The sequence below is a fragment of the Melanotaenia boesemani genome, chromosome 14 (assembly GCF_017639745.1).
Source record: "Melanotaenia boesemani isolate fMelBoe1 chromosome 14, fMelBoe1.pri, whole genome shotgun sequence".
Taxonomy (NCBI): Eukaryota; Metazoa; Chordata; class Actinopteri; order Atheriniformes; family Melanotaeniidae; genus Melanotaenia; species Melanotaenia boesemani.
In genome coordinates, this window is record NC_055695.1 from 21,887,104 (window position 1) to 21,899,702 (window position 12,599).

The 12,599-nt window shown below is 37.3% G+C and overlaps 2 protein-coding genes across 18 annotated transcripts in view; both read right to left on the reverse strand.

Annotated features, from left to right (window-relative positions):
• Positions 1 to 12,599, reverse strand: part of LOC121652768 — a 33,821-nt gene that overhangs the window by 19,914 nt on the left and 1,308 nt on the right. For 4 of the 16 annotated variants that reach the window (XM_042005756.1, XM_042005750.1, XM_042005749.1 and 1 more), the window contains exons 1-4: positions 1,164 to 1,265; positions 400 to 510; positions 236 to 319; positions 71 to 115 (exon numbers count right to left, since the gene is read on the reverse strand). The exons of 2 other annotated variants lie outside the window; for them this stretch is intronic. In XM_042005756.1, coding sequence (XP_041861690.1) covers positions 71 to 115; positions 236 to 319; positions 400 to 454 — 184 coding nt within the window. In that variant the 5' untranslated portion in view covers positions 455 to 510; positions 1,164 to 1,265. Of the gene's footprint in view, positions 1 to 70; positions 116 to 235; positions 320 to 399; positions 511 to 1,163; positions 1,266 to 11,249; positions 11,445 to 11,990; positions 12,134 to 12,256; positions 12,464 to 12,599 lie in introns of those variants that run through there. 10 more of the 16 variants (XM_042005761.1, XM_042005759.1, XM_042005752.1 and 7 more) reach the window with 6 other exon arrangements.
• LOC121652778 (olfactomedin-like protein 2B) lies at positions 6,605 to 9,519 on the reverse strand. 2 transcript variants are annotated; one of them, XM_042005783.1, is made up of 4 exons: positions 9,018 to 9,519; positions 8,629 to 8,892; positions 8,277 to 8,384; positions 6,605 to 6,838 (listed from the first exon to the last, which is right to left on the reverse strand). In XM_042005783.1, the coding sequence occupies exons 1-4, from the start codon at positions 9,168 to 9,170 to the stop codon at positions 6,761 to 6,763; spliced, it is 603 nt and encodes a 200-aa protein (XP_041861717.1). In that variant the 5' UTR covers positions 9,171 to 9,519; the 3' UTR covers positions 6,605 to 6,760. The 2 variants fall into 2 exon arrangements, 1 of the variants encoding a protein (XP_041861717.1); XR_006012684.1 differs by lacking the exon at positions 6,605 to 6,838 and having other exon boundaries at positions 8,195 to 8,384; positions 8,629 to 8,821.

Consider the following 12,599-nt stretch of genomic DNA (forward strand, 5'->3'; position numbering starts at 1 on the left):
GTTCATCTGTGACACAGCTCGAGCAAATTTAAAAACATTCTTAATTCACATTCACAGCAACAATTCTTACCTTTAAATTTGGGCACCATGTCTTCACCACTGTTGTTTGGATCCTCTTTGGTTGCAGGTGTAGATGATAAAAGTGGTATATTAGTAGATTAAATGATGGCGTAGTTTATACAGAAATATATTTAGTATGGGATGAATAACTATCAAGTGTGCTTGAATAATTTACCTTCTGAATGTTGCTGTTTCACATCATCAGAAACATTCGCTGGTCTAGACTTATCTCCTGACTGTGTTACACCTTCCTTAAGATCTATTAAAAGTATGTTTATGTAAATATGTTGAAGAAAGTTTCAAGAAAAAAAAAGGCTTTTATCTCTGGTTTTTGAGTACCTTCTGTGTGCTGACAGAAGACATCCAGGCGATCTTGCTGCTGTTCCTCTGCCATGTCTTTAGATTGGGGCACTTCACTTTGATCAAAATGGTTCACTGGATGGTTCAAGGCTACACACACAAGACGATACATACATACATTTATTTGTGTGTATATATATATATACACATGTGTGTGTGTACATATATCTATCTATCTATATATATATATATATATATATACATACACACGCAAAGCCACGAGTATATCTATGTTCAAAGTCCAAACTGATGTCAATCTACTAAAATACCTGTCATGTTGGCTATGAAGAAATCTTGAAAAAAACTTTAAAACAGTCATAACAGTACGTACAGAAAAAACCAATCACTATGTGAACTCTAAGTTTAAATAAATTTAATAATCTCTTTCGAACGTTCTTTGGGTTTTGATCTATAATATTTGAATGCTAATTGATTGTACGACTGAATTAGCTGCTAGCACAGGAATAAACTGATGAGGAGAGCAACACAGTTAGCTAGGTTACTGGGAACGTGGATCCAACGTCATAAATATCTTGATTTGTTATGTTGTGTGTGTAACCCCTGTATACTAGTCAACGGGTTACGTGTTAGACAAGACAAGAATAGTTTCGTTATCGTCTGAGATGCTAATTTTGCTAGTAGTTAGCAAACAACCAATGGCTTCAGTTCATATACGGTTTTGGTGTATAATACAATTTCATTCATCTACAAAAAGGTGTTAATATTTAGTTTTGTATAATTACCAGCTTAAAGCAATCGTTTCCTTTACATATCAGCGGAGTTTAATGCTTCTCAGTCACAATAACAAGAAACCATATTGGGGCGGAAATTTCAGTGCCTTCCTTGTTACCAGAAGTAAATTTGGTGTTGCCCGGAAATTGACACGTTCCGTCCACTGTTCCTTGCAGTGGGTTTTGAATGTTATGTTATGATGTATTGATTAATTGATGTTTTGGGATTGTTTGGTTGATTTTTAATCATCAATGGATTCTAAGATTACTAAAAACAAAGGTTCTACCCCTCCGAGACGATCGACAAGGTCTCGGGAAAAAGTGGCAGGAAAAGCAAACTGACAGAATAGCTAGCTTAGCTTTCTAGCTTTCAACGTTTCCCTCGAAGTTTAGCATCCACGTATTTGAATATCTGCTGAAACCACAGTGTACTTTTTTTTTTTTTGTGCGATTTGTCATTTAATTTTACAAATGCGATATAACTACACGCAATGTTTTTTTTGTTTTTTTTTGTTTGTTTTTTTTGTTTAACTTTTGGTTTCATTTTTAGGCATCAGAGTCATCTTTAAAACTACAGGTGAAGTGAATAATCGACTGGGCACTGCAGGAGCAGATGGTGACAGGAACTATGACAGTGACACTGAGATGGATGTCCAGGAATCAACTGAAGAATTGGAGAAAAACGAGGACCAGGAAATGGAAACTATAAAGGAGTCTTCAAAAGACAGTAAACTACCGAAAACATACAAAGGTTGAGGCTGTCAGAATCAGTACACAGTAGGATAGACACTTTTAATGATCAAAGATTAACATTAGACTCATATTTTTGTTGATTAATCTATCACCTGTTTCTATTACTGCTCTGCAGAAGCCAACTTACTTGTTGCAATATAAAATATTTTTCTCAGTATATGAAATATGATTCAGTGTAATCATAAAGTGCAAAGTGGAATTGGTTTTCATCAGCGTAGATGTTCACTGTGCTTTCCCTGCCGGTTTCCTATTGATTACCAAATATACTGCACATAATTTTACACAGTTTTGTGCTCTGAGTCAGATCAGGACCTCGTTATAGAATCTGATTTGTGCCAAGATTTTATACAACCCCAGTCCTTTTTTTTGTCTTGATTTAATATAACTTCTAATGTGTGCAGCTGTTGTAAGTAACAAAAATTGTATCAGTTTAGCTGGTGTACTATTTCCATTTCTCCTATCTAATTACTGCTAGCTTATCACTTTTAAATAATGATGATTTTGTCTTTGTATAAATAGACTCCCTTGGTGCTACGAGGTTATTTCCTTGTGTAGTGCTTGGTGAACGCTGTGAAGTGATTCATTCTTTCAATAAAGATCAAGACTATTTGAAGCCCAAGACAGGTAGGAGAACACTGCAGCTTCTTTCTGCACGTGCAAAAAATAATTAAAACCTAGATAATAAATGTGCATCATTCTGCCAAATAAGTGTTAGTTTTAGAGAAGATAATTTGATTGACTGTAAACTCACTTATTTGTTTTGTTTTCACTTAAACCAGCAGTAAAAGCAAATGAGTCTATCAATTCTGTTATACACCTCAAATCAACGGAGCTCAAACATGATGTGATGATCAACAGCATGGCTGATTATAAAAGGACAATGGAGGCCAAAATTAAGAGCACAGGTATCAAACTGTTGATATTTTATCCTTAAGTCATTTTTGTGAAGAAAGATACATTGAGCGTCTGTTGAATGGATTGTCATCTTTGGTAAGATTTTTATGTTAACGATGAAACCTCATTTTTAGATAAACCCAGAGTTAACCATTTTGGCCAAAGCGTGTTTCCAGCTTCTCAGAAAACTTATGCAACACAACGATGTGTGAATAACATTCCAATAAAAAAAGAAACCGTTCATGCCAAAAAACAGGTATTGCATCTTCAGCAGAAAATAATTTGCTGCATCTGATGTAGCTGAGACTTTTTCAAAACTGATATAAGATTTTGACTTTTCGAAGGGACAGAGAAAACTACTACTAACAACACAAGATCTGTAAATTCCTGTAGCGGTAAGCAGAACTTGTTTTAATTATAATACCTTCAGACTCAGAATTCCTCATGTTTTGCTACTAATGTGGTTCTTTGTCCTTGCAGGATTTATGTGGTATTTATGGCGTTTGGTTTTCCTGGTGCTGCTCTGCTCGGCAGCCTTGCTGGCATACAGGATCATTCCTGTATTCCAAAGGACAGCAGGTAGTGGAGGGCATCCATCCAGGGAAGTAAAACTAGAAATGTTTGCTGAACAGCTATCACTTCTTAAGACTCAGTTCCCCCATCAGCAGTCTGAGTTGTGGAGGAGGATTAAGATCCACCTGGAGAAGCACCTTAAAACAGAACAACCCACAGAGCCGGTCAGTCTGATCTTCACCGCAGGCCTCAGGGCTGAGAGGACACTGCACTGCCTGGCTCAAAGTCTGGCTTCCACTTTCTCATTTGTCCTCAATGCCTCTGTCCTCCATATTGATGGAGCAAGTAAAGCCGGTGAGGATAGCGATAAGGTGAAGCTGGACATTGACAACCAGCTGCAAGCAGCTTTTGAGGGAGATAAACCTGTGGCGGTCATTCACCGATTTGAAGAGTTACCTCCTGGTTCCACTCTAATTTTTTATCGCTACTGTGATCACGAGAACGCCGCATATAAGAAGGTGTTCTTGTTGTTTACTTTGCTGCTTCCTCAAGATGAGATCAGCAGTCAGCTCAGTCTGAAGGAGGTGGAGGAGATGGCGCAAGAGCACGCCATAAAAAAGCTGGTGGGCTCTGAGAGCCAAGCAGCCTTTAATAAGATGGATTTTGACAAGTTTGGGGGACTGTGGAGTCGCATCTCCCATCTGATTCTGCCTGTAGCGCCAGAGGTGGAGATAGGGCAAGGTGGATGTCCATATAACAAACCAACATCCCAGAAGGAAACTGTGTTGGACCAAGCAGATTCTTAGTACTGTGCAAGAAGCTACATAACTGTGGTAACAAGGAAACATTTGTGTACTGTGATATTTCACACATAGACTGGATTTAAAACGTTTAAATGATCCCTGTCAGAGATGAGAACCTCTCCAATTGGGAGAAATGTATATAATTCAGTTTAAAGGCAAAGAAAACTGTTTTTATATACATGTAAATGCCCTATTTGCATAAAGGTGTAAAGAGAATGGTACATTATCCTATGAGCTTCAGTTTATGTTGACATTAAGAGGTTTTCTCAGGCAGATGTTACAAACTATGAGTTCTTGTGTTGTATCCACAGGACTCTGTCCACCCTCTGTTTTGAAGTATTTTTTCATTCCTTTTAAGCAGCATGGATCCCACTGGGTCTTTCTTCAAAACTTCTGTTTTCTTCCATTTTCTATAGATGTTTTTGTTTTAGGCAGAAATTCATATTTCTTATTTTGTATTAAATCCTGACAATAACTGATGAGCCTACATAGATGTCTCTCCATTGAACGCTGATGTATGATTAGTTTTGCACTGAAAAAGGAAAATTTTTCTTTTTCCTTTAAATATCCATTTTATCCAGATTACAGGCTTTATTGAGAAAATATTTTAAAGTCTTTATTTTCTTTCCTCTTTTCTAAGGATGTATATTTGTGATGTGTTTCTTAGATTGAAATATTTTGTGATAGTTGTATATATTGGATTTATTAAAAAGTCTTTGCACTTGCCAAGAAAGTACTAAATTATGCTGAATATGTCAATTTAAAAAGCTGAAGGTTTGTGTGAAATCATTTAAATTTGTCTGAATATTTTGACTGAATATGTCTAAAACAAAAATGTGCCTTAAACTCAGATAAGACGGCATCAGATAAGTTACAAAACATTCATGATGCCGTATCTTAACATCAAAACTCAAACAAGGTTTCTCCCTTATTACAGATGATTAGCACATAAATAATGTTTATTACTGTTTTGTTTTCCAATTATCACTCGTTCTCATTATTTCATTAAGATTTTGTGTGTGTGTGTTTTGCTTGTATAAATACCTGAGTATTTTCAATAAATATTATTTTGATATCCAGAAGAGTTCATGATTACATTCAGGAAAAGTGGCTGTACATTAATGCTGCATTATTGGCATTTATACATTAAAAAACAACAAAAAACAATTTCCATTTTTTTATAGTGGGAAATGGTAGATGTGCTTTTGTTAGTAAGAGATTACAGTTCAACCAGGAAGTTACATGTTTACACAGAAGCTCAATCATTTACAGAAGCCACTTTGGGTAATGAGGGCTGCAGGGAAAGGTTCAAAAGTTCATTTAATGATTTTGATAATCACAAAGAAAGTTATTAACAAATGTAGGACTCAACTAAAGCTACATTATTATAAATCAAAACGGAGAAACAAGGAAACAACAGCAAGTTTATTATCTAAAAATGATTTCAACGTTAGTCATTTGGCCGAAGTTACCAGACGGATGAATCATCAAACTGATCGATGTAATAGCTGAAGGTTGCTGAAGAACTGACGGCATTAATGATAGACACACAGTGTTTTAAAATAAAAAAAAAAAAGTAATTTACACAAAGTATGTATGTACACATGAAGAACTCGGTTATTCACATGATGTTTTTAAGAATATGTTGCACTAATACCAAGTTTACTGTGTGAAGTTGTACAATCCACAAAGGGGAATTCCTGTCTGCAGCTACTGCTTCATTTCAAGCATCCTCTAACCTTCCATAAATACTAACGTGATTGATGTTGCAAGGTTTTGTTTTCACCTGAGAAACACATTCCACACAGTTACTGTGCAGTAAAATGATTACTCTTTTATAGCATTTCCTTGGTAATGGCTGGCTGAGTCTGGGACAAGGAAGTATGTAAACATACTGTGGGTGAGTCTAAGCTGAAAAGGGACACACCTTTTGTTACTGTTTTTGAAAATGAAAAAAGAAAAACTGAAAAATAATCAAGTTTTAAAAGTTGATATGTTATAATTTAAGTGTCTATACACACAGAAACACATAAAGCTTATTAAGTACAAAACAAAACCAAACCAGTAGGACACAAGGATATGTAAAATTGAAAAATGAAATTCTGAAATACACTGATATGTTTTTACACAGGTGGCTGCACAGACCTAATTGAACTGACACTGAAATAGTCCTGGAATGACAGCTGCAGTAAAGAGCAAGTTTCCAATAATGAAGATTACTGCGATGATAACATCCATTTTGACTGCACAGAGATTTTCCTGAAATCCAGAGGCGAATAGGAAAATACATGAAATCACGTTTCTTCTGTGATGCACAATTTTTCTTAGTCCGAGATAGTTGTCATGACAATGCAAAATGTAAAAAAAAAAAAGTGTTATACTGTAATAATGTAAACAGGGTCTCACCTTCATGCCTCATGGCTCATGTTGGTCATCTTCTGACCACTCTGTAACAGAAAATAAACTAAATTATCTGCTTTCAACATTAATTAATATAACATTTCATGTATTATTTCCAGACATTAGAGTATAACATATACTGTTAGTCACCTCTTCTATTTTTGTGCAGTTTCTTTTTTTTCCGAACATTGCGTTCAGAGACCCAGATTTCATTCAAAAGAATCCATACTGTGTACGCTATCAGTACTATAAGAAGCCAATATACTTTCTGTTTGTCTTCGCAGAGGCTAACGCAGTTGACAACTCCAAGAAGGATGACAACAACTGTGTGCAAAAAATTTGAAAACACAATTAGAGCAATCAAATGGCATTAGAAATATCTGCAGACATGGGAAGTGGAACATTTGTCTTTGGTTTAAATCATAATGTGAACATCTTGTTGGAAAAGTTTGTTTCTGTGAAAATCTGAGACAGTGAAAGATGGTGTGATTTCCAAATGCTAAATTTAAAGATGATGCATCTCTTTCATATTTTAAGCAAACACCACACACAATGTTTTTAAATATGGTATTGCTATTTTGAGTTGTTAATGGGACTTTCATACCTCATCGTGTCATTTTGACATATCATAGAAAGAAAAGTGTTAATACTAATTTCTTTTATAAATATGTTGTGACAATAGAGGACCCTAAAATCAAGGGACAACTTCAAAAACCTACAACTTTCCTGTTGACATATTCTTTTAAAAAAGGTCTGTACACCGTATGTACCTTTCCTAGAATGGGCTTAAAAATGCAGTGATCATCTTTGTTAATCATTCGTGACATCACTACACATCTCTTAAATAGCAACATCCGTTTCTAATATGTAGAACCTGGACAGTCGGTGTAGGTGAAGCTACTCTGACAGTTTGTTCATCACTTGCTTTCCTAGCTTTAGCCAGGTCATTATTTCATTTTTTTTTTCATCATTCATTCGTTTTCTATACCTCTCTGCCCAAATCAGTGTTGCCCTCTGGAGCTGGAGCCTATCCCAGCCATTAGCAGGTGACAGGCAGGGTACACCATGGACAGGTAATAAATATGATCATTTACAATATGTTTTATTTTATAGATTAAAAGTAAATCCACAGTTCATCAACAAATGTCTTTTTCAATTATTCTAGAAGTTGGGCTCCTTTCTGCATTCATGATTTTTACCCTCCAGCTGGTTTTGCTGCACCTGTTAGGGTGGGTCAGCTTTGTGATTTATAATGGATATGAAGTTTGGTGACTTCAGCAAAATCCTAGCTGCTCCACCCAACTTTCATCCAAAGAGAGTTGTCATGAGTTATCAAACCTGCAGATGCAGCAAAGCTGTTCACAAGGCTTCTTTAAAGACATGCTTTTCTTAATCTGGAAGACATGAAAATAGGCTTGACTCCGAAAGCCCTCCGTGATTGCAACACTATTTGGCTCCAGCTTCTCTCTGGATTAAAGTCTTTGCTTTCATTTAGATAATATTAATATCTTTCAATTATTCACAAACGTATTAAAGGGAAAAACTATAGAAAGATGCTGCTAGATATTTGGTTTTTGAGAAAAAATAATCAGTATTCTGTCTGATAAATTTCCAAATGATGGAAATAATCAGCACATCAATCTGAAGCCTGTCCTGAAATATTTCATTAAATCCATTGAAGAGTTCACCAGTGTAAGCATGCATGCTACTATGATTTAGTCATTTAATTGTATTTGCATACAGTGAATTGCTGTTTTTGCACCTTTTCGATGTAATCCACACGATCTAGGAGCTTACTGGTAACGGAGTGCAGCTTCAGTAAATCCATTCCATAGAAAGAGCCCTCCAGCAGCTCAAGGATGGTGGGCAGCTGCAACGATCAAGTACATCCCGTGAAAAGAGTTTATCTCAAGACATGCCAATAAAATAGATCCTTCCCCAACTCTTTCAAACTGAGTTTCTGATGATACACACAATATGAGAATATTCTTTTCTGAATCTTATCAAAAATTAAATCAAGGCTTCTTTACAAATCCATTAGCGACAAAACTCTTGGATCTTATGAGCACTTGATGCGCTTGTGCGAATTGAAAATGGACAAGATGAGGCTTCACCTTGACATTTTCTTTTCCAGCTTCCCTAAGTTTTTTAAGCCTGAACTCTCCCTCGCATGGGTTGACCGCTGACGGAGGAGCGATGCAGGCGCACTTGCACTGTGGTCCTGAGGTGATAGTCTCCACCGTGTAGAAGTCCTGCGCGGTGGCGCTCCCTTCTTCTATCCGCCGACAGGCGCTCCTGCTCAGGGGTCTGACAACACATTTACACCGACAGTCAGAGCCTTCCGAGAGGGCTTTCACTTTGTCAAAATCACCCAGCGGCTATAAAGAGAAGAGGACGGATGTATTTTCCACCAGACTGAATCAGAATTTTACCCACAAAATAATTATAATCACTAAAACATAAATACATAAAAAACTCATCATAAGGAGGCATTTCCTCCTACCTTTGAAATGATGCTCTCTTGACCCTCAATCTCCTCTTGCAGCCCGTCAGTTTCCTCTACGCTGCTTTCAAGTTGAAACCTTGGATCTTCACCTAAGGACTTAGGTGCCGCAAACCCCGTGAGAAAACAGCGCAGCACACGACAACAGCGCATAACCTATACATACTGTGGCTCTCTGAGCTCCAACAAATCTAATATCACAAGTTATGAACAGCAGGCACAGCCTGTCACCAGCTTGTTTATCTTCAGGGAAATTTTCATAGCCTCCTTATGAGTCCTAAAAAAACAGAGTATATCCAAAGGTTGCATAAAAAACAGCAACATCAAACTTTCAGCGCGACGTCATCTTTCTCATTCACAATGAATGACAGATAGAGATGCAAAAATAAGAGAGCACTCAGTCAGAGATCGGCCGGCATCTGCAGCTGACAGGAGGCGGACCTGATCACACTGACGAGGAGGAGCTGACCTGCTTAACGGAAGACTTCTCAAACATTATGTGCAGCTTCGGAGTGCGCAAAGCATACTGATATTCATTCTAGAAACTTCTCACAGGCGGATATTTAAAGGAACAATATGTATATTTGTTTCCAAATCAAGCTAACTGCCTGTTACAAAACAACCTGATGTTGCTTAGCAACTCTGCAGCAGCCCGGTTGTGCTGCCCTCAACTGACTCCAGTGACAATAAATTAAGCACTTTAAATACAATAGTTTATTGTTATTTTAAGGCACATTTATACAGATTTTTACCCATTAAATTTCTACTTGAAGTGAAACATGTACATGTATACAGAAAAAAAGGACATAGAATTTTCAAACAAGGCAAATGGTGCCATGTAGGTATGAAAAAGATTTTGACACAATAGAAAATTAAACAAAAACGTAACCCTGTGTTGTGATGCCAAAATAATAGCTATACCTGGTACTTGTTTTATGATCATTATTTAAATAATAATCTAATCTTGCATTAAATAAGTTTTAAATGCAGCAGTTCACATTAAAATCTATTAAAATCCTATTTTCCACTCTGCGATTTATCATTTACAATTGATCAAAGGACTAAAAGAATAAAGTGCTATAGAATTTTGTATCTAATTTTTGTACAATGAATGGAAGCAGTTTTTACAAATATCCCATAGCATTATGTCTTATTCAATCTTCATCTGTGCTGAACATTATTTAAATTTACAAGAACCATTCAGATCTTTAAAATCACTACAAAGAGCTCCAGAAAGTCAGAGATCTGATAGATATGTGATAGTTTAGTGCTTAGACTCAAAGCTCAAACTGGAGTGGCTGTGCTCTTTAACACCCTTCCTGTTCTACGCTTTCCTCTGCTGCCACAGGCAGGATAAGGTGAGAAATGCGGCTCCACAGACCACCATACTTATCGAGGTCCATCCTATCAAAGGACACAGGGTAGTCATCAGACAGAAACTTTTTCTGAAGGTGATCGTCCACCATCTCTTCCACAGTGCTCAAGTGAATCTTTGTGGGGATCTCCTCTTCCTCACCTAGCAGTACTGTAAAAATCAGAAAAGTCTTTTTATACGCAGCATTTTCGTGATCACAGTAGCGATAGAAAATGAGCGTGGAGCCTGGAGGCAACTCTTCAAAGCGATGAATGACAGCTACAGGTTTGTCTCCCTCGAAAGCTTCCTGTAACTTGCTGTCAATGTCCAACTTGACTTGGTCACTGTCTTGGCTGGCTTTGCTGGCTCCATCGATGTGGAGGACAGAGGCATTGAGTGCAGAGGAGAAGGCAGAGGCCAAACTCTGAGCTAAGCAGTGCAGCGTTCTCTCAGCTTTGAGACCAGATGTCAGGATTAGACTCACTGGCTCAGTGGGCTGGGCAGTCTGGAGGTGTCTCTTCAGGTGGATTCTGCTCCTGTTCCAGAGTACAGCACGCTGGTTAGGAAACTGAGTCTTTACTTTTTCCATCTGCTTGAGGAAGATGTCTATTTGCCGTACATCCTTTTTCTGAGGTGGAGATTCAGATTTTAGGTGATGCTGTATCAGGATGCCTAGGATAGCCACTCCACACACTACTAACCAGAATATTTTTTTTCCTGTGGAGAAATGGCCAGTGTTATTTCAAAAAGATTCATAACTACTTTCAACTATTATATCATGAAAAACACACACACACTGTATATTTTTAAATGACAACCACATCAGGGATTTTCTGAGTCAATACTTGTAGATAAGGGGAAAATTATAACAAAATTACCAGCAGAAATGTTAGCAGCCTCTGAAACTGCTGCTTCAGTTGCCTCAGCAGAGGTTGGGCCAATGGTTTCTACATTATTTCCCTGTTCATCTGACTGTTCCACCTCTGATGTTTGCAACAGAATTGGTGTCTCTTCTGGAGCTGCATTCTGCAGTGTGTCCTTTTCGTCTTCTAGAGCTGAAGTGTTCAACAAATCTGGCCAGAGAGAGAAAAAAGATCAACACTAACAGATAGGGGGAAAAGAAATCTGATGAATTGAGCCATGCATAAAAACTTCCTTACTAGATACACCTATGAATGAATGAATGAATGAATGAAAATGAATGAAAAATACTTTATTAATCCCAAAGGGAAATTCAATATTGTAGTAGTAGTAATTTTTAGTAAAACAATCACATTAATTAATTAAGGGCTTTGTTCTTCAGCCTGATAGCTGCTGGAAGGAAGGATCTTCTGTATCTCTCTGTCTTGCATCGGACTTGAACAAGCCTCCCACTGAACACACTCTGTTGTTTCGTCACGGCGTTGTGTAGAGGGTGTGAAGGATCTTCCATTATCTTCGTCAGCTTGTACAGAATTCTTTTTTTGATGATCAACTCCAGCGGCTCCAGAGTTACTCCAAGCACAGAACCGGCTTTCTTGATCAGTTTGTTAATTCTTTTCAAGTCTCTGGTTCTGATGCCGCTGCCCCAGCAGATTGCTGCAAACAGTCCCAGATATTTCTGTAAAGTAAAGACTAACCTTCCCCATCTTCGATGTTTGTATCATTAATGGCTGTGGAGTCTCTTTTTGTGGGCCCATCAACCTGCTCATCCATTCTGTCATTCAGTATTTCCAGAGGGTTTGCTTCTAGTGGTTTCCTATCTCTGTTGCTGTCTCCCCTGCTTAAGTAAAAAAAAAAAAAAAAAAAAGAAAACAAAACTTAACTTCCACAAAAGCCTGATCATTTCTATGTCTTAACTGCCATGGCTACTTAAAAAAATGTGAGTACATTAAGAAATAAGAACCTGTTGAAACACTTGCTGAGGAAAACTCATCTGAAATCTTCTTAGTAGTCGTAGCTGACTCATCTGTCTTTTGTGACTCTCTGTTGTAATCACCATGACTTTCATTATCAGCCAAAATGTTGTCCCCTGTATTTGTTATGTCGTCCCCTTCTGAAGGAGAAGATCCTTCTGTACCAGGCACCCCCTTATTTTCAGCTGAATTATCATCTGCAACCAAAACATAAATTAAGTTTCATCAAAGACAGTCATTGTTGAAACAAACTCATGTTTTATCTATTATGTAAAAAAGACCTGTTTTTTTTCCTCTCTTGCCCCAATAAGGTCAGAGCAATTAGATTTTTCT